Here is an 18,536-nt window from a genome sequence, read left to right as displayed (position 1 = left end):
TGACTTTATTCCTGCCCTAGCTGGTAGGAACAATCTGAATAAAGTTTTTCTGATCGCTTCGCCAATCCTTATTTTTAACTGTAGATAGCAGAAACTAGGATTTTGGCCATATAAACCCTTTTGTGTTCTGCCATATTGCTTGATAATCTCCTTCTCTTCTCTTTTTCTCTTTATAGGACTTAATATAACAATTTAAGTGCCATTGCTTTGAAGTGTTTATCTTGTCTTTTAAACTTACATTAAAAATCGGGGGGAAAGAATTAGAATTGCTTTTAAAAGCTCCTGTTTCATGTGCTTGAGTCTATTTTCTCTTAAAAGCTGCACTCAGACTTTGTTGGCCTTTAAAAAAAGATCCATGTAAATAGGCTTTGTTGATACTGCCCCTGGCTTGGAGTCTCTTGACATCACCCATCCAACTTTTATTTTTCATTCATCTCTATTTTTCTAAAACACATTTCCTTCCTGCATTTCGTAAAAAGCCCACAGCAAATGGAGAAGAGCTATTGCTGTAGAGCTGTTGAAGTAAATAAAGATTTTGAAAAACGTGAAGTGTATTTTATTGAAACAAACAAAACAGATTCCAAGTTAAATGGCTGCAGTTTATTAAATGCTAGAAGCTTGTTGTTCCATTTGCAGTTTGCTTAAAATATGCAGCCTGCTCTTTATAAATCTACATTTAATTACCGTATATACTCGAGTATAAGCCGACCCGAGTATAAGCCGAGGCACCAATTTTTGCCACAAAAACTGGGAAAACCTATTGACCCGAGTATAAGCCGAGGTTAGAAAATGCAGTGGCTACTGGTAACTTATAAAAATGGAAACCAATAAAATTACATTAATTGAGACATGTTTTAGAATATTTATTTTAAAGAAAACCAGTAAACTAGCTCTGTAAATTTAAAAGAGGGTAAACAAATTAACAATATTAACAATAAATTAAAAAGTAAAAAAAGTAGCTCGATCAGCAACAAAGCTAAAACCTAAGAGTTAAAATCCTTCAAAACTGGATTCCTTCTCATCATTAATTGGATTTACATTATTGTTCTGTTTTTATATATGCTGTGAGCCGCCCTGAGTCCTTGGAGAGGGGCGGCATACAAATCCAATTAAATAAATAAATAAATAAATCTGTATGTCCAAACAGCTTCAGCATTAGCTGCTGTGAGGTTATCAGCATAGAAAACCAGATAGATAGATAGATAGATAGATAGATAGGTAGGTAGGTAGGTAGGTAGGTAGGTAGGTAGATAGATAGATAGGTAGATAGATAGAATGATAGATAGGTAGATAGATAGATAGATAGATAGATACATAGCAAGATAGATAGATAGATAGATAGATAGATAGATAGATAGATAGATAGATAGATAGATAGATAGATATGCTCTCAAACCCACTTTATAAAAGGCAACTTTTAAAGATCCACAAACACACTTAAGAAATTCCTGTCTAGCTCTTGCCTCATTACACATTATTAAATCCTATCCAAGCAAGGACAGCAACTACCACAAGATACCATTTTTAAACAGTTTAAATCTTTTCAAAAGAGGGGGAGGAGAATCGGACAGCAGGAGGTCTTTTTAATCCAACTAAGGGCAACTCAGAGAGGGCGAGGAATAGTTAAAAACCTGTTGACAAATACACACATTAAGGGAGTGAGGAGTAAAAAAAAAAAACCTGCTGGTTTCAGCCAGGGGGAAAGGAGGCACTTTGGCTACACCTCCTTCAAAGAGGTAACTGGCATTTGTCAGGGGGGGGGGAGGGGGCGGGAACGCACACAAACACACACACACTCGCCCTCCAAAATTCATCCTTCCCTTTTTTCTTTGTTGCCTTGGCTTCCCTTTCATTCACAAGCCCACCCCCCACGCCGCTCTAGGGCTTCCTCCGGCTTCCTGCCGACTCAGATAGGGTTTATTTGTTGACAAATACACACACAGAGTGAGCGAGGAGAAAAAAAATCCTCCCGGTTTCAAAGAAGTAGCTGGCATTCTTTGCAGGGTGGACAGGCGCTCACACACACACACACACACCCTCCAAAGCTGATCCTCGCCCCTTTTTTTGTTCCCTTGGCTCCCCCTCACTTTCCCAGCCGCCTAAGGCTGTGTAGGCGTTCTCCTCACCCAGCCCGTGCAAGTGCGAATCAATCAGCTGCCAAATGGTACGTTTTCCTCTCCTCCCAACTCAGGGAGAACTTCAAGCTCTGGGTTTTAAACGCAACCAAAAGGGGACACAAGAAGGTAGCCAGCCGCTTCTCATTCAGGCTCGCACTCATTCTCTCTCACTGTGTGCGCTGCCTTTGGAGGCGCCTTTGCTTGAGCTGGGGAGAGGTGGCAACTGCCCCACCCCTCCCACTGCCTCCTCTCGCAGGCTCAAGCAAAGGCACCAGCCGGTGAGGTGGAGGGGGGGAGAGAGAAAGGGTGCACACAGGCACCCTCTCTCTCTTCTTCCCCGCGACTGCCCCAATGGCGTGCGAGGGGAAAAAGGTGAGGGGAAGCCGGAGCGCCCTTTTACTTCCCTCTTGCTCCTGTCGTCGTCTTGCAGCTGCCTTCCCTTCCCCGGGTCCAGCAAAGTTGCCAGCCAACTGCTCCGATGGCGTGCGAGAGGGGAAAAGACGATGGGAAGTCGGGGGGGGATTCCTGCTTCATGAGCCCCCCCCCCCCCCCGACCTCACCAGCTTCGCATCGTCTGTTCCTCTCTTGCACGCCGTCGGAGCAGTTGGCTGGCAACTTTGCTGGACCCGGGGAAGGGAAGGCAGCTGCAAGATGCCGACAGGAGCTCCAAGAGGGAAGTAAAAGGGGGCTCCGAGTGACGTGGCTGTGGGAAGGGTAGGGCAGCTGCCTTCCCCGGGTCCTCGCACGCAGTTGGCTGGCAACTTTGCTGGACCTGGGGAAGGGAAGGCAGCTGTCTCCCGGGCTCCCGTGGTGCGCCCTCTTGTGGTGACCCGGCGCCCTCTTGTGGTGACCCGAGTATAAGCCGAGGTCGGGTTTTTCAGCCCATTTTTGGGGCTGAAAAACTCGGCTTATACTCGAGTATATACGGTAATACTAGAAGTATTTTTTTTTCTGTGCATGCGGGTTTATCCCTAATTGGGTAAGGAGTTGTAGATTTATTTCATTAATTGATATTTGGATTATCATAACAAATAGTTGCAAGAACAATTGTTTTATGTTTAGAAAGGTTTGTTTTTTTATGATTTTTAATTATTTCACTTCTTTCATTCCCTTCATACTGTTGATTTTTTTGTTTGTTGACCAAATTGTGCAATGAAAGGAATGGAGAGGACAACTCAATTGACATAAAGCATAACAATTAACCCTGTTTATAATTGTGATGTCATAGAAATGAAAAACCCACTTCCATTTTTTTCCTTCTATAGGTCAAAGAAACTGGGAATGTTGCAATTGTAGGAGCTTATGTGGATCTAGTGTCATCTTCTATGCAGCCTTCAGTTAAGGAGCCAAAGGTAGGAAAAACATCAGTAGTCTCTGGTATGATGGCTTCCAGCTTTATGTTTTCTTATGTTTGCATTCTGTCAGAAATAACAAGAGCAATAGCTTTTGTATATAGCATTTACACTTCCACAAAAACGCCAAATTGTATTGCCTGTTTACATGTAGCTAACATCTTGTCATTTGCTCTGTGAGAATTCTGCCGCTGCATTGGACAAAAATGAGATTTATTTCAGCTGTTGAGGCCATTTTCTTTTAGCCACTCATATTCTTCTTGCTAGTTATATTGAACTATCTGAATTGAACCCTTTCTACAGCAGAGCATCAAGGCTTATTAATAATATTCAAATATATAAGAATGCTGTATTCTTAATCCAAGAGTATTGGCATTCACTTGGCATTTTCTTTGGTGAATCTTTCAGATTTAAAAAAAACTTTAAAATTATTTCATATCATTTAAATAGGCTACATCCCAAAGTGTATTAGAGCATTACAGTTACTGAAATAGACTTAGATATCTATACCCTGCATATACCTCAATCCTAGAGGTGTATAGACTCATGACAATAATATGAAGAATGCATTCTATTGATAGATGCCATTCTATAAGTTGACCAATATATTTGGTTGCTACATTTAAAAATACTCTGTCTTTAAAAACTGTACGATAGGGGGAAAAAATTATCTACCTAGTAGTTTTCCATAACGATTTACCTTAAAATCCAGTATGTTTCTACTACTCTCTTACATCTTTCTATTTCGTACACTGCTTAACTGCCAATGTTCAGCTGATCATAAAATGTTAGAATGATAAAACAATACAGCAATAAATAATGAAAGGGAAAAAGCATGGATAAAAAAACTAGGCAGCCACAAATCACACTCCTCCTACTCCTCAGAAGAGGCTATGTACGTCCTAACCAAAGTCCTGGGCAAAGAGCCAAGTCTTCAGGGCCCTCTAAGACATTAGTACAATGAGAGTTACCTGGATCTCAGGAGGAACCTCATTTCATGGAACAGGAACTGCGACAGAGAAGGTGTCCTTCCAGATGGCATTGTCCAATTGAATGAAAGAGTACAGTAATCCTGATACACCCATGTAGACAGGCAGATATTAGGGAAGATAGGCAGTGCCTCAGAGTAGTTGTATCCTATGCCATATAAGGCCTTATAGGTTGTTCTGTCGGGCTCTCTGATAGAAGCCTCCCAAAAATTCAAGGATACAAATTTCAGACACACACAGGTTTGAAAATTCAAAACAATGTTCTTTATCACAAAAGTCAAGAGAAACTAAGCACTCTTTTTGTATTGCAAAGAGCACGCTTCCCAATACAATCAGGTAGTCTGTACAATTTCCCTTAAGCAGTCATTAAGTACTTAGCCAGCAGCTGTGGAGAAACTTCACACCATAGTTCCCTCTAAGCTGAGCAGTGAGCAATCGCTCACTTAAAAATCATCATCAACTCAGAGTTTTCCAAACCTGCCCAGAAGCCGAGAGGGAAAGAGTGAGAGGGAAGGAGAGAGAGAGGAAGAGAGGAAGAGAGAGAAACAGATAGAAAAAAGAGAGGAAGGAAAAGAGAAAGAAAAAGAATGGGAGTAAGGAAGACAGGAGGAAAATCAAAATCTAGTTTGAAACTAGCTCAACTATTTAAGTGGCATTTTGATATTGATAGAGTTGCCCTATTATGAGCTCACTGTTATAGACACACAGTACAGTATTTTATTTTGAAATTCTCTGAGGAAAAACAGGGTGGGTTTTTTATTTATTTGTTTGTTTGTTTATTTATTTATTTATTTATTTATTTATTTATTATTTCTGTGCAGTCCAGTCCCGAAGGGACTGCCGCTCAGACACTATACCTTTCCGCCCCCCCAAAAAAAAAAATTAGAGGGAACACTGCTTCACACCCCTTCTTCTTCCAACGAAGGGAGACACACACACACTGCTCTGCTTTCGGCTGCTGATATTTATAGCAGCAACCCTAATTACTGGAGCTTCACCCAAACACAGGTGGCTTCCCTTATTTCTTGTAATATGTTCTTACTTGGTCCCTTCTACACATAATTCTGGGCTTGCGTGGGTCCAACATGTCATCATCTGAAGCTATAGAAGATAGGACGATTGACTGCCTTGGCTGTATGCCAAGCCCCCCCTCTGCCGAGTCACTCCCCCCTTCTTCTTCGTCCGAGGAAACTAAACTCTGAACTGATTCTGTCGGCAATAACACAGGCCTGTGACATGTTGAATTTTCCCCTGCATCCACCTCCCCATTCCCTGGGGCAGGAGCTGGGTCAGAGCCAACCACAATATAGGTAATGCCACAAGATGATCAGGTTGTGAATGACTTGAACTGTTCCCTGATTTAGTGAATAGCAGCGTATTGTTCTCATTTCTCTTTCAATTTAGTTATTCTCTTAGTGGGGATGGGGGCTATAATGTTATAGAAAAGTGGCTGATTTCAATATTATGGATGTGAGGGGGGGCTTGGGTGATTTCAATTTACCTCTCAGAGAACATTCAATTTATATGCTAGGCAACAGAGTTGCAGAGCAGTCTTATTTTTGAAGAAATTGGTCGCCGTATCAAAGAAGTTGGAAACGAGCTGGTGAAGAAAATAAATGCTGTATTTCAGTGGAACATCAATAAGGATAACAAGCCTGCAGGGCAGTGGAGTAAGTTGCAAGATTAATTAATTTATGGAGTGTCTTATTATGTCCTCTAATGGAATTACTGAATCTTGTTTCTAAATCCCGCTACGTGAAAAGCAGCAACATAATGTTCACTTCTCCTAGAACTGACAATTGTAATTGTAATTGTGCCTTTGTTGGCCATGGACATTCATAACTTTGAGCCAATTGTTATCTCTTAGCTCAACTTGTCACATACATTTGTTGCAGTGAGAAAATGGATATGTGACAAGGTTTATGCAACCTTGAACGTTTGAAGGAAAGGCAGCATTTCAGTCTAATAATTTGAATGCCCCTGTTTTGTGTTACTGTTATCATAATTTCTTTTTCAGGGCTGTATTGTATACTGGCAGTCCTCACATTAAGTAGATTCTGACTTGCTTAAAACCTGCTTTTAACCAAGGTATAACAATATTAATAATTGATTGATGTGGCTCTGGACAGCTTGTAATGTAGTGCCACAAGATTATAAACATTTAGTATTATTATTATATATGTTATAGGCGGCCAAGATTTAAATTAAGAAGTTACCTTTAAGAAGAAAGATAAAAGTCTCTATAGAATATTCTATGTGAGCAAAATTAGTAAGTGCATAGGGAATTGACCTTGTCTTTGCAGAAATGTTTCTGGAACCACTCTTGGCTTTTGAGCAGTTCCATTCCATTTTAAAAGGCAAAGCTGAAGCCTCTAGATCAGCATCTGTCTAAGGAAGATGGAAAAAACCCAATTGCATAGATTCTGGCTAGTTGATATTTCAATTCAGACATGAGATTGATTGACCTAAACATTACTACCGTGTTTCCCCGAAAATAAGACACTGTCTTATATTAATTTTTGCTCTAAAAGTTGTGCTATGTCTTATTTTCGGGGGGGGGGGGGTGCCTTATATTTCTCAAATAAGACAAATTTACAGGCAGAAAAGCTGACACCTCCCAAAGAAAATGTACTGTACGGTACACTGATTATGGTACGGTACCTGTCTGTGTGGCACACACACACACAAACGATGGCACTTATATGGTACAAAAGTATACTCCCGCTATTGCAGCTTCCGGCCACCAGAGGAACTACAGTCTACGCACTTTAATGGAGACTATAATGGTGGTGAGACAGCAGCAGACTGTGTCTGCTGTACTGGACGGTACAAAGCGATGGAAGGGGCCAGCAGGGGATGCCACATTATTACGGTACCGCTATGAACAGCTTTGAATGGTACTGTATGTTTTTCCACCATACCGTATGTAAACTTGACTACACCTTATTTTCGGGGGATGCCTTATATTAGCAAATTCTGCAAAACCTCTGACATGCCTTACTTTCAGGGTACGTCTTATTTTTGGGGAAACAAGGTATGTCCTAAATTCTGCATTTCTTTCATACTGAATATCCAAGGAAAATTTATGCAGCAGTTGGAAAAAGCAGTTGGCTAAGTTTAATTTTAGCTATAATTTACCCTTTCAGAGTGGCATTTTTATGACAACAAACCTGGGTATAATTTTCTCCCTCCATTTTGGTTTGTTAACTTTGGTTAATGCTTGCTTGTTTGTTTGTTTTTATTTCCCAGTCTTTGTCACTCCTCACATCTTTTCTTCTTGTTAGTAGCTAGTAAAAATGAAATTTAACTACAGATGTTAGCTTCCGGCACTTTCTCTTTTCCTGCCTGACCTGCTAGGTTTGTTTGTATTGTTAACCATGTGTTGCAACCTACCTTGGCTTTACCTTGTCACCGTTCCCTGGCCTTCTGCTCTTATTTGGCTGCTGACAGCTCTGGCTACCTCCAGAGACCCTGCAGTTTGTAGCTGTTGTGGGCGGTGATTGAAACTCTGGCAACTTTGCCTGATGTCCTTGGGCTGCATGTCAGGAAGGGGATGGGGGAGAGAAAGCCCTTAAGGAAATGATTTGCAGTTCTGGTTGACATGGCCAATGATTTTATTCTTCCCAAATTCATGACTGCCAAAAAAGCTTTTATTGCCTTGTGCAATTGTCTATAGCCTCCTCCCTCATATCACGTCAACCTCTTCATTTCATTAGTGTCCCTTAGCGGCTGGAGAATGTGAACTAGAATTAATATTTGCAGTGGGAGTGGGAATTCTTCACTGTAAAACTTTTAGCAGCTTATTTTAATAATAACAAGATTTTATTTCCAGGCGGCACAGAATTGCATTTGATATATCAGGACAATTCCTTGTCGCTACCTCCCTCCCTCCTCCCCCAAACAGACATACCCTGTTTAAATCAGGACCGTTTTCCTCCCCTATTTAACTGAGGGCTATTTAGCATTTATATTTATGCAGCATCTTTCAAGTGTCCAGAACTTTGTGTATATAAACACCAATAAACCAGTCCTGTACATATGCGCTGTAAATTCAAATTAAACAATCTCTGTATAGTTGGCCTGTACTAGTATATGATCCCATACTGCAGATGTTAAGCAGAGCCTATACTTTAGCAGAGAGCAAATCACTTAGAGTTTTTGTGGGTAAAGTGAAATGTGAATCTAGGATGCCCTGCGAATGTCCTGGTGTAGACTTTCATGGCTGGTATCTGTTGTGCAGTGTTGAACTTTCAGGTTTATCTGGACAATAGTGTTTTCTGATTTTTCAAAGGCAAGAGTGGCTGGCATTTTCAAAGGTAAGATGGTCTCTACAGAGACCACAGGCAACTGAGCAGAAACTAACTGGGCTTTATTATTATTATTATTATTATTATTATTATTATTATTATTATTAATTAGATTTGTATGCCGCCCCTCTCCGTAGACTCGGGGCGGCTCACAACCGTGATAAAAACAATACATAATGACAAATCTAATAATTAGAATCTAATATAATAATAGTACATTTAAAAAGTCTAAAAAGCAAGGAACCCCAATATAAAAAACATACATACAGTCATATCATGCACAAAAACTACATAGACAGGGGGAGATGTCTCAGTTCCCCCACGCTTGATGACAGAGGTGGGTTTTAAGGAGTTTACGAAAGGCAAGGAGGGTGTGGGCAGTTCTAATCTCTGGAGGGAGCTGATTCCAGAGGGTCGGAGCCACCACAGAGAAGGCTCTTTCCCTGGGTCCCGCCAAACGACATTGTTTAGCTGACGGGACCCGGAGAAGACCAACTTTGTGGGACATAACTGGCCGCTGGGATTCGTGCGGCAGAAGGCGGTCTCGCAGATATCCTGGTCCGGTGCCATGAAGGGCTTTATAGGTAATGACCAACACTTTGAATTGTGACCGGAAACTGATTGCCAACCAATGCAGACTGCGGAGTGTTGGAGTAACATGGGCATATTTGGGAAAGCCCATGATGGCTCTCGCAGCTGCATTCTGCACGATCTGAAGTTTCCGAACACTCTTCAAAGGTAGCCATGTGATTTGACCTTTAACTGATCTTTAGCTGAGTTAGTGTCCAATTGGTGCAGGTGAAATTAACCAGCATGAACAATGGATTAATTAAGTATAAACACCATTAAAATGATCAATCAAGATCAGGCACAAAGAAACAGCCAGAGATAGTTCTCACCAATCTGCACCAAACTGTTGAGTGTGGTCTGCGTAGTTATAATTGCTGGTGAAATTTCATGAATTCTGGACCACAGTCACTAAATTTTGAAACGCAATATTGCTCAGTAGTGTTTTGACCATTGCTTATACTCTTGCATTAAATTAATTAAATTATTAATATGCACTTGTCATAGATATTTTGTATTCAGCTAAGTTTCAGTATTTCTAGCCATATATCCTCTTAACAAAATCATTCTGTCAAAAAAATGTTTTCTGTTTCATTAACCTTGATCAAGTTCTATTCTTCAGAATAAGTAACATGACTTAGCCTTTTCAGTACATGTATTATGCAATTATAAAATGGAGCAGGTTTTAAAATAATCAATCAAGTCAAAACAGATTTTTCATGTGCATTGGTAAATGTAAAACTATTCTACAATTAAATTAAATCAAATTATCTTAGGTAAAAATATTAAAAAATAGAGAGTAAAGCAGCTTCTAAATTTGTTGCCTTATGATGGCAAGATTACCAAAACGTCATAATTAAATCTGCCAGGTCCATACAAGAATGAATATTGACACTGTCTTTGGTTTTGCACTCCTAATATCGGCTTATAGAAAAAATAGCTCTGGAAATCTGCAAGACATGAAAACGAATTGACAGAACACAATTTTGTAATAACATTCTCCATTGCTAACATCATGATACCTGACAACTTAGATACCATGCAGTAGATCATTTTGGCAGTGCATCTTGTGAGGAAATAGGACTTTGAAAATCAGACACTTTGAGAAATAGTGGTATTCCTTGAAGAAAAGAGATATACTTGGCTGAGATTCAGGATATTCGTGAAACTTAAAGAAAAAACAACAGCAAAAAATATTGCTTTATTGCATGTATGCTCACTGAAGAAAGTCTGTAATATACAGGAGTCTGGGAAATCAGAGTTAAATAATAATTTCTCCTTAAATATGTATAAAAGAATGTATGCTGCTTTCTGTTTTTTATTTCTTCATTTTTATTTATTTCTTCAATTTCTATGCTGTCCAACTCCCTAAGGACTCTAGGCGGCTCACAGTGAAAATATAAAACATCAAAAATAGTTCTAAAACCTCTAAAAAGAGTTTAAAAACAATTTACAAAACAACAATTAAACCCCTGCCATTTTTTTTGTGGCTGGATCTCGCTAGTTACTACCATAGGATCAACGCCCCCAGGCCTGTTGGAAAAGTCAGGTCTTTACTGCTTTCCAGAAGGCCAATAGGCCCAATCACAACTGTGAAAAAACACTTATTAAATATGCTATTTGATTAGAGTCTTAGATGCTTATGTCTGTTCCAGTAAGAATGTTGTGGAGAAAATCCAGCATATTTCCATGAGACTGAATGATTAAAATATTTAATAAGTTGTAGAGCCATGCCTCTCTCTTTCATATGCAAGATTTAATATTGAGTAGTTTATGCCCGCTATCTGAACAAATGCCTTTGTGTATTTCTTTTCCACTCCACAATTTCAAAGGACATGTGAGCACCAATTAGAATAGAATAGCAATAGTAATAGCACTTACACATTTATCATTTCATAATGCTTTACAACCCACTCCAAACAGTTTTAAGGTGTCAGCATATAACTCCCAACAATCCTCATTTTACTAACCTTGGCAGAAGGGAAGGCTGAGTAAACCCTGAGCCAATCAAGATTGAATTCCTTGCTATGGATAGAGGTAGTGTGCAATACTGCATTATAACCACTGTACTACCACTGTTAAAATTAGAATTGGAATACTTTATTTGGCCAACAGTGATTAGACACCCAAGGAATTTGTCTCTGGTGCAGAAGTTCTCAGTATACATGCAAAGCAACAAAAGACTAGAATACCAATACCAGACTTCAGACAGAGCGAACTACAGGAAAAAAATTGCTACCAACCTGTCTTCCATTGAGGACCTGAATACTGCATGAGTAAAAAAGAGGACTGTGAAAATATTTATAGACCCCTCACATCCTGGGCACAAACTATTTCAATTCCAACCTTAAAACAGTTTTTTCCCAAACACTAAACTAAGGTGACCAGACATCCTGCTTTCCGCGGGACCGTCACGCTTCTTAGCAATTTGTCCCGCGTCCTGGGGCATTTTTAAAAAGTCCTAATTTTTTGAAACAAGCCACCGGCTGAAGATTGCTGGACCGCCATATCAGCCAATTTTGGGCAGCATGGAAGCTGAGCTTCCTTCTTCGTGACTTCCAAGCTTTTTCCCAGCAGATTCTATCGCCGGTGCCAGGAAAAAACTTAGAAGCTGCGAAGAAGGAAGCTCAGCTTCCGGTCTTGCAACTGTTTGCTCTTTGCCCCTCATCCTCCCGCAGCCGTCGAGTAACACATCCGGTGCCCCTTCCTGCCTTTCTCCCCCCCTTTTTATTTTTCTTTCCTTTTATTTGCACATTCCCCCCCCCTCTTCCTCTTCCACTCTTGCTCGCTCCTCACCCCTGACTCGAAACCTTCCCATGGCCACCGCCATGGGGTTGAGCCACCCAGGCAGGAGGGCTCGCTGGCTGTGACAGCAAAGGTCGGGGAAGGAAAGGGATGCGTGGCCGAGGCGTTCACCCCTTCCACCTCTGATAGTCCATCCGTTGTGCTTGGGGGTGGGCGGATGGATGGAGCAGCATTTGTTTTCAAAAATGATAAGAGGTGATAGAATAGAAGGCTTCCTCCTCAAATCCATTTTTAGCTAGAAATAATAATAATATAATATTTAAAAATTATTAGATTTGTATGCCGCCCCTCTCTGTAGACTCTGGGCAACATACAAGTACTTTTCCCTACTATGTTCTAAATAATATCGAAAAGTACCAGCAAAAAAAGCTCATACAGAAGAATAACATTTTAAAATAAATAAATTTAAATAAAATTGCTTCTTGGAGGTACAAAGAAGCTATGGTATGGGTTGGGCTCTGTCCTCTGTTCTGCCCTTGCAGATGATTTTCCTGACTATTCTTGAAGTAGTTGATATTGGCATATTGAACTGTTTAGCTGTTTATTGGATTACCGTTATTAATTGCAATCCAAGACGCAAACTTTTTTATGGATTTCATGGGTCCCCTCTTTAAGGCATTTTTCATTTACTTAATTGGAAGCTTTATTCAGTGCATACTCAGTGAGTAACAGTCACATTTAAGGATTTTAGGCAGAGATTGAACCTAATTTCTGAAAAGCCTGTCCAGTTCGTTTACTATTTACATTTGATCAATTTCACTGATTAGAGGTTACAGAAGAGAAGAATATGTTTACGTCATAATATGATGCATATCCCATGAATGGATAAATCAGCCAAGATGCTATTCAAATTTCATATTAGAAAATGATCCAAGGTTCAGTTGAAATTTGTGATTCATATTGAAAGGTGACGAGCGTGTATTTGAATTTATTCAAGTTCCAGTTGGATAAAAAAATACCCATAACAGCTCATCCCATATTTAAGATTGGTTAGGAAACAAAATGCCTTAAACTTTCCCAATATCTGTCTTACTCAGTTTAGAACATGCCAATGCTTTTTCTGAAAGCTTTTTTGCATAAATAGCTGTGAAAGCTTATGTACAAGATCTTCATTGAGATACTTAATCGAAGGTAGTCTCTGGGAAATTGGAGATTTAAGCAGCATATCATGATCTGAATGAGATGAATGGGCTCAAATACCTGGAGAAAAGTCAGTATAGAAAGCTTTGCATTTGTCCCTTAACTCCAACCATTCTGTTAGCCCATTAATAGAGAAACCAGAATGATTAATGACTAGAATGATTGCACAGGATGCACATAATTAGGTATATGTTATTACTTCTGTGCTTTATTAAATTAATTTAAGAAGTCTGGTTAGAAGTTTGAAACTAAGTGGTAAGAGAGTGGTTTTCATAATTTCTGTAACTATATTATTTCTTATTTAAGGTTCAGTTTTTAAAAATCTGTTAAGACTAATTCAGTTCATTTTCTTTACTTACTAGTATTCTGTATTATTGCACCCATCTTGAACTAAAGTTTTGGGGTAGAAAAATATGTTTCCCAGGAAGCATGCCATTTTTCCTTTGATTTTCTTCATTAACTTTTCCCCCTCCAATGCTACTACATATAGTTTTAAATAATTAAGTCCACATTTCTTCCTTCTTTTAATGTTTCTTTTTGGTATCTTTTTTGCCACCAGCCATAGACTTAAAGAATGGTTCTGGAGAGATATACCAAGGACCTGCCCGTGGAAAAGCTGATACTATTTTCACTGTGTCAGATGAAGACTTTATGGAATTAATATTAGGCAAGCTCAATGCACAAAAGGTATTCATTCATTCATTCATTCATTCATTCATTCATTCATTCATTCATTCATTCATTCATTCAATCAATCAATCAACCAACCAATCAATCAATCAATCAGTTATTTATTTATATGCCACCCCTCTCCAAGGACTTGGGGCAGCTTACAACATATAAAAGAAGCAATGATATACAATAATTAAATCCAATTAATTAAACTAAATAAGCTAATCTAAAAACCCCAATTTAATTAAAATCAATCATACCCATGCCAGCAACAATCACACATGACATTCATTGCCCAGGGGGCTAAGATCTAATCGTCCCAAGCTGGGCAGCATAAATGAGTCTTAAGACTCTTGCGGAAGGCAAGGAGGATGGGGGCAGTGTGAATCTCTGTGGGGAGCTGATTGCAAAGGGCTGGGGGCCCCTCAGAGAAGGTTCTTCTCCTAGCGATATTGTCTAGTTGATGGAACCTGGAGAAGGCTGAGTCTGTGGGATACAAGTCGCTGGGACTCGTATGGCAGAAAGCGGTCCCGCAAGTAATCTGGTCTGATGCCATGTAGGTCATTACCAACACTTTGAAATGTGTCCGGAAAGCAATCGGCAACCAATGCAGACCACGGAGTGTTGGAGAGACATGGGCATATGTAGGAAGGCCCATGACTGCTCACGCAGCTGCATACAAATGTTTGCAGCAAGCTCTGACTTATTAAGTACAACATCAGTATTAAAATGCATTTACACTTAGCTGCTACTATGAGACCAACATTTTATTAGTCATGGTGTACACTGCAATAATGTTAAGTCTGTTTTACCTTATGTGATCCAACTTTGGATGTATACGTAATCCTTAACATACTATCACAATTGTGGCCCGTTGAAAAGTGAGGCAATTGTTCAGTGAATTTTGCCTCATTTTATGGCATTTCTTGCCACAGTTGCTAAGCTAAACACTGCAGTTTCTCACTTAGTAAATCAGTTGTTAAATGAATCTGGCTTCTCCACTGACTTGGTTTGTCAGAAGGTCGCCAAAAGGATCCCGTGAACCAAGGACACTACAACCAGCATAAATACATGCCAGTTGCCAAGTATCTCGATTTTGATCATGTGACCACTGCATTGTTCCTAAGTGTGAAAAGAGCCACAAGTTACTCCGTTCAGTGCCGTTGTAACTTTGGTCACTAAATGAATGAGTGTAAGTCGAGAACTATCTGTTTTTGAAAAGTGGCAAAAGTAAAGGAGTCCCTACAGATTTTAGTCACCTAGTCATTGCTGGCTGTAGAAAGTGGTGCTCATCTTTGTTTCATGGGCTGTTGAGCCAGCATTATGTCCACAGTCATGTGGCTCACATGACATCCACTTGCAGAATGAGAATAAATGAAAAAAGGAAAAATATAAGTTTTTTAAAATTACATAATTTTAGGCCACTGATTTTTTTTAGGCCTAAACTACTTCCCAAGATTTTATTTCGGTCTTAGTTACCTCCTGGGGGTGATGGGCGTAGGGGGATGGAAGGAGATAGCAATACATTCATGTTCTTTTAACTGAAAGAGGACTGTTTTCACTATGCAGAGGAGAATATACAGTAATACCTCATGATACAAACTTAATTGGTGCAAGGAGGAGGTTCGTAAGACAAAAGGTTCGTAAGACGAAACATTGTTTCCCATAGGAAACAATGTAAAGTCAATTAATCCGTGCAACCAAAAAACCCCCGCAAAAAAATGGCTTTCCGGCTGTTTTAAAAGGTGACAGCCGGCCTGGGGGGCTTCCCAGCACCCCCCCGAACCCAGGTTTGGGGTTCGGGGGGTGCTGGCAAGCCCCCCAGGCCGGCTGCGACATTTTAAAACACCCGCGCCGCTTCGCAGCTGTCTCCTGAAGCCGAACGCGGAAGTTCGGCTTTGCCGTTCGGCTTCAGGAGACCGGGTTCGGGGGGTGCTGGCAAGCCCCCCGGCCGGCTGCGACCTTTTAAAACACCCGCGCCGCTTCACAGCTGTCTCCTGAAGCCGAACGCTAAAGCCGAACTTCCGCGTTCGGCTTCGGGAGACAGCTGCGAAGCAGCGCGGGTATTTTAAAAGGTCGCAGCCGGCCTGGGGGGCTTGGGAGCACCCCCCCGAACCCCGAACTTTTGCCGAACTTCCGGGTTCGGGGTTCGGGGGGGTGCTGGCAAGCCCCCCAGGCCGGCTGCGACCTTTTAAAACACCCGCGCCGCTTCGCAACTGTCTCCTGAAGCCGAACGCTAAAGCCGAACTTCCGCGTTTGGCTTCGGGAGACAGCTGCGAAGCGGTGCGGGTGTTTTAAAAGGTCGCAGCCGGCCTGGGGGGCTTCCCAGCAACCTCCCGAACCGAACCCGGGGTTCAGCAAAATTTTGCCTCTTCTTACGAACTTTGTTCGAGTTACGAACCGGCGTTTGGGAGACTTCTGGGAAGCCCCGCCGCCCGGCTGTTACCTTTTAAAACAGCCGTGCGGCTTCCCAGCAGTCTCCGAACGCAGGTTCGTAACTCGAAAAAAATTCGTAAGAAGAGGCAAAAATTTTCTGAACCCCGGGTTCGTATCACAAGTTGTTCGTAAGACGAGGGGTTCGTATCTTGAGGTACCACTGTATATGGAAGTCTCTTGTTAACCTCATAATTTGGTATACCTAAACTTGCAAGTGTTCTATATATGCAACGATACATTTTCCGCCCCCCCCCTTGAATTCGTCCCTCTCTTGGGGCGGGGGGGTGGTTATGTTCACATGTGATGTGCATCAGTTTTGAACTATTTTCAAGCACAGTAGCTCAGATATCAAAACCATCTTAAAAATAAATGTGGCCAAGACATACACATCAGTTGAGACTTCAGCGTCTCCAGATTTCAGCTTTTTTTCTTAAAATACTGTAGTGGAATTTTAATTGTGGAGTTTTTAGTTGTGTGTTTGGAGGTATTGGAAGCATTACCGAATTCTTGAATACAATATTAAAACATTGCAATTATAGGGGTTGTCAACTTGCAAAGCTTTCAAGTTGCCATAAGACGGAGGGGGTATAGATGATAGAATGACTGATTGTACTAACTGAAACTACATTCCACAAATGTTTCTTTTAATAATTGTGTCTGAATTCAGGAGGAGGGGTGTGGGTTTTCACAGCCCGCCAATGTGAGGAGGGGGGAAGCAGGGTCATGAGGGCATGGACCTACGTGAGCCCAGTTCTGACTGCATGGTAGCATTGACGAAATGTCGCTCCTAATAAATTGTAATATTTCTTTTGAAGTTTGGCTCGTATCTCATGAATGAATTAGGGCATCTTTCAGAAACTTCACATGGGTTTCATGACAATGGTTTAACTTGCTGAGTAATAAGGCTTTAAAGCATAATATTGAAAGCCCAGATGAAATTATTTTCAGATTCTCAAAATGAAGGCAAGTTCCTCATTTCTAGATCTATTGGTACGGTAAAAACTATATGTATATAAAGGGTTCTAAGCACAATGAAGAAAAGGAACAATTAACTGCTTTTCTTCTACTTCTTATGTCTTCACCATAATCTTGGCAAGTTATCTAACGAAGGTGATATTGAAAATAGTCATTATGTCATTGGGTTTTATTTATTTTCTTTGCTTGCAGTTGAACTATGTGCATAATTGTGGTTATTGTGCAAATTTGAAGCATCAAAGGTGACACTTTCAGGCACATTTAATTGTTTTATCTTTCCTCTTCCTACTTATAGGCATTCATCAGTGGTAAGCTAAAAGTTAAAGGAAATATCATGCTGAGCCAGAAACTGGGGACGATATTCCAAGAACATGCAAAGCTGTGAATTCCCTGTTGAAATGATTTACCTTCTAAGGCAAAAAAGAAACAATTTCAGCTAGAAGGAGAAAGAAGCAGCTCTTTCATTTTTAGAACAACCTGAAATGTTATGCTAATTCTGTATTAGATAATTTCCAAAATACTTTATTACTAAGATGAAAGTAGTCTTGATTCTTGCAGATTCAGACTGTTGATTATTACTGTTTTTTCTCTTTTCTTCTATATCGTGAGGTTTTGTACCAGACGTCCTCTGGCTGGTATCCTTAATATTGCAGATGATGGGGTTTTATTATGCAATTCACTGTGAGAGCATCTTATGGGGGATACTTGATTTATGCCTTTTCCTTATTCTTCTTTAATTAAAAATGCAATTAATATATATTTCTTATGAAGTAAATGTAAGTAAATAAACTTTGATACTGATATTCGCATGGTTTTGTTTCTACTTCCTATCGATGGCGTAAAACAGATTTCTTAGTGAATTAGTTCCTTAGCCTATAGAACTTATCATTTGCTAAAAAGCAAATTAACTGGGGATTGATTACTGGTTATATTAAGGGAATAGGAGGGCTGTACTTTATTGTATTTTACTTTGATACGCTTGGTGAGTCTGCAACCTGCAATGAAGACTAAAATGAAATAATTATTTTAAAAACGTTATATAAACTGAAGAATTTTGGAGATTGGTGCATTAATCTCTAGCCTATGGGAGATCCTAGAAGCTACCAACTAATTTGATTGACTAGATACTATCCGGAAGAGGTAATTATACAACTGGTTTTGCTCACAGATTTCTAA

General features: G+C 40.2%; 1 protein-coding gene across 2 annotated transcripts in view; it reads left to right on the top strand.

Annotated features, from left to right (window-relative positions):
- HSD17B4 (hydroxysteroid 17-beta dehydrogenase 4) overlaps window positions 1-18,163 on the top strand; it is an 82,527-nt gene extending 64,364 nt beyond the window's left edge. Inside the window, exons 21-24 of one of the 2 annotated variants that reach the window (XM_070742869.1) lie at window positions 3,383-3,469; window positions 5,990-6,128; window positions 13,837-13,964; window positions 17,656-18,163. In XM_070742869.1, coding sequence (XP_070598970.1) covers window positions 3,383-3,469; window positions 5,990-6,128; window positions 13,837-13,964; window positions 17,656-17,745 — 444 coding nt within the window. In that variant the 3' untranslated portion in view covers window positions 17,746-18,163. The remainder of the gene's footprint in view (window positions 1-3,382; window positions 3,470-5,989; window positions 6,129-13,836; window positions 13,965-17,655) is intronic. The other variant, XM_070742870.1, reaches the window with a different exon arrangement.
- Window positions 18,164-18,536: the final 373 nt, after the last annotated feature.

This window comes from Erythrolamprus reginae, chromosome 2 (genome assembly GCF_031021105.1).
Source record: "Erythrolamprus reginae isolate rEryReg1 chromosome 2, rEryReg1.hap1, whole genome shotgun sequence".
Lineage (NCBI taxonomy): Eukaryota > Metazoa > Chordata > Lepidosauria > Squamata > Dipsadidae > Erythrolamprus > Erythrolamprus reginae.
This window is presented reverse-complemented; position numbering and strand designations above follow the sequence as displayed.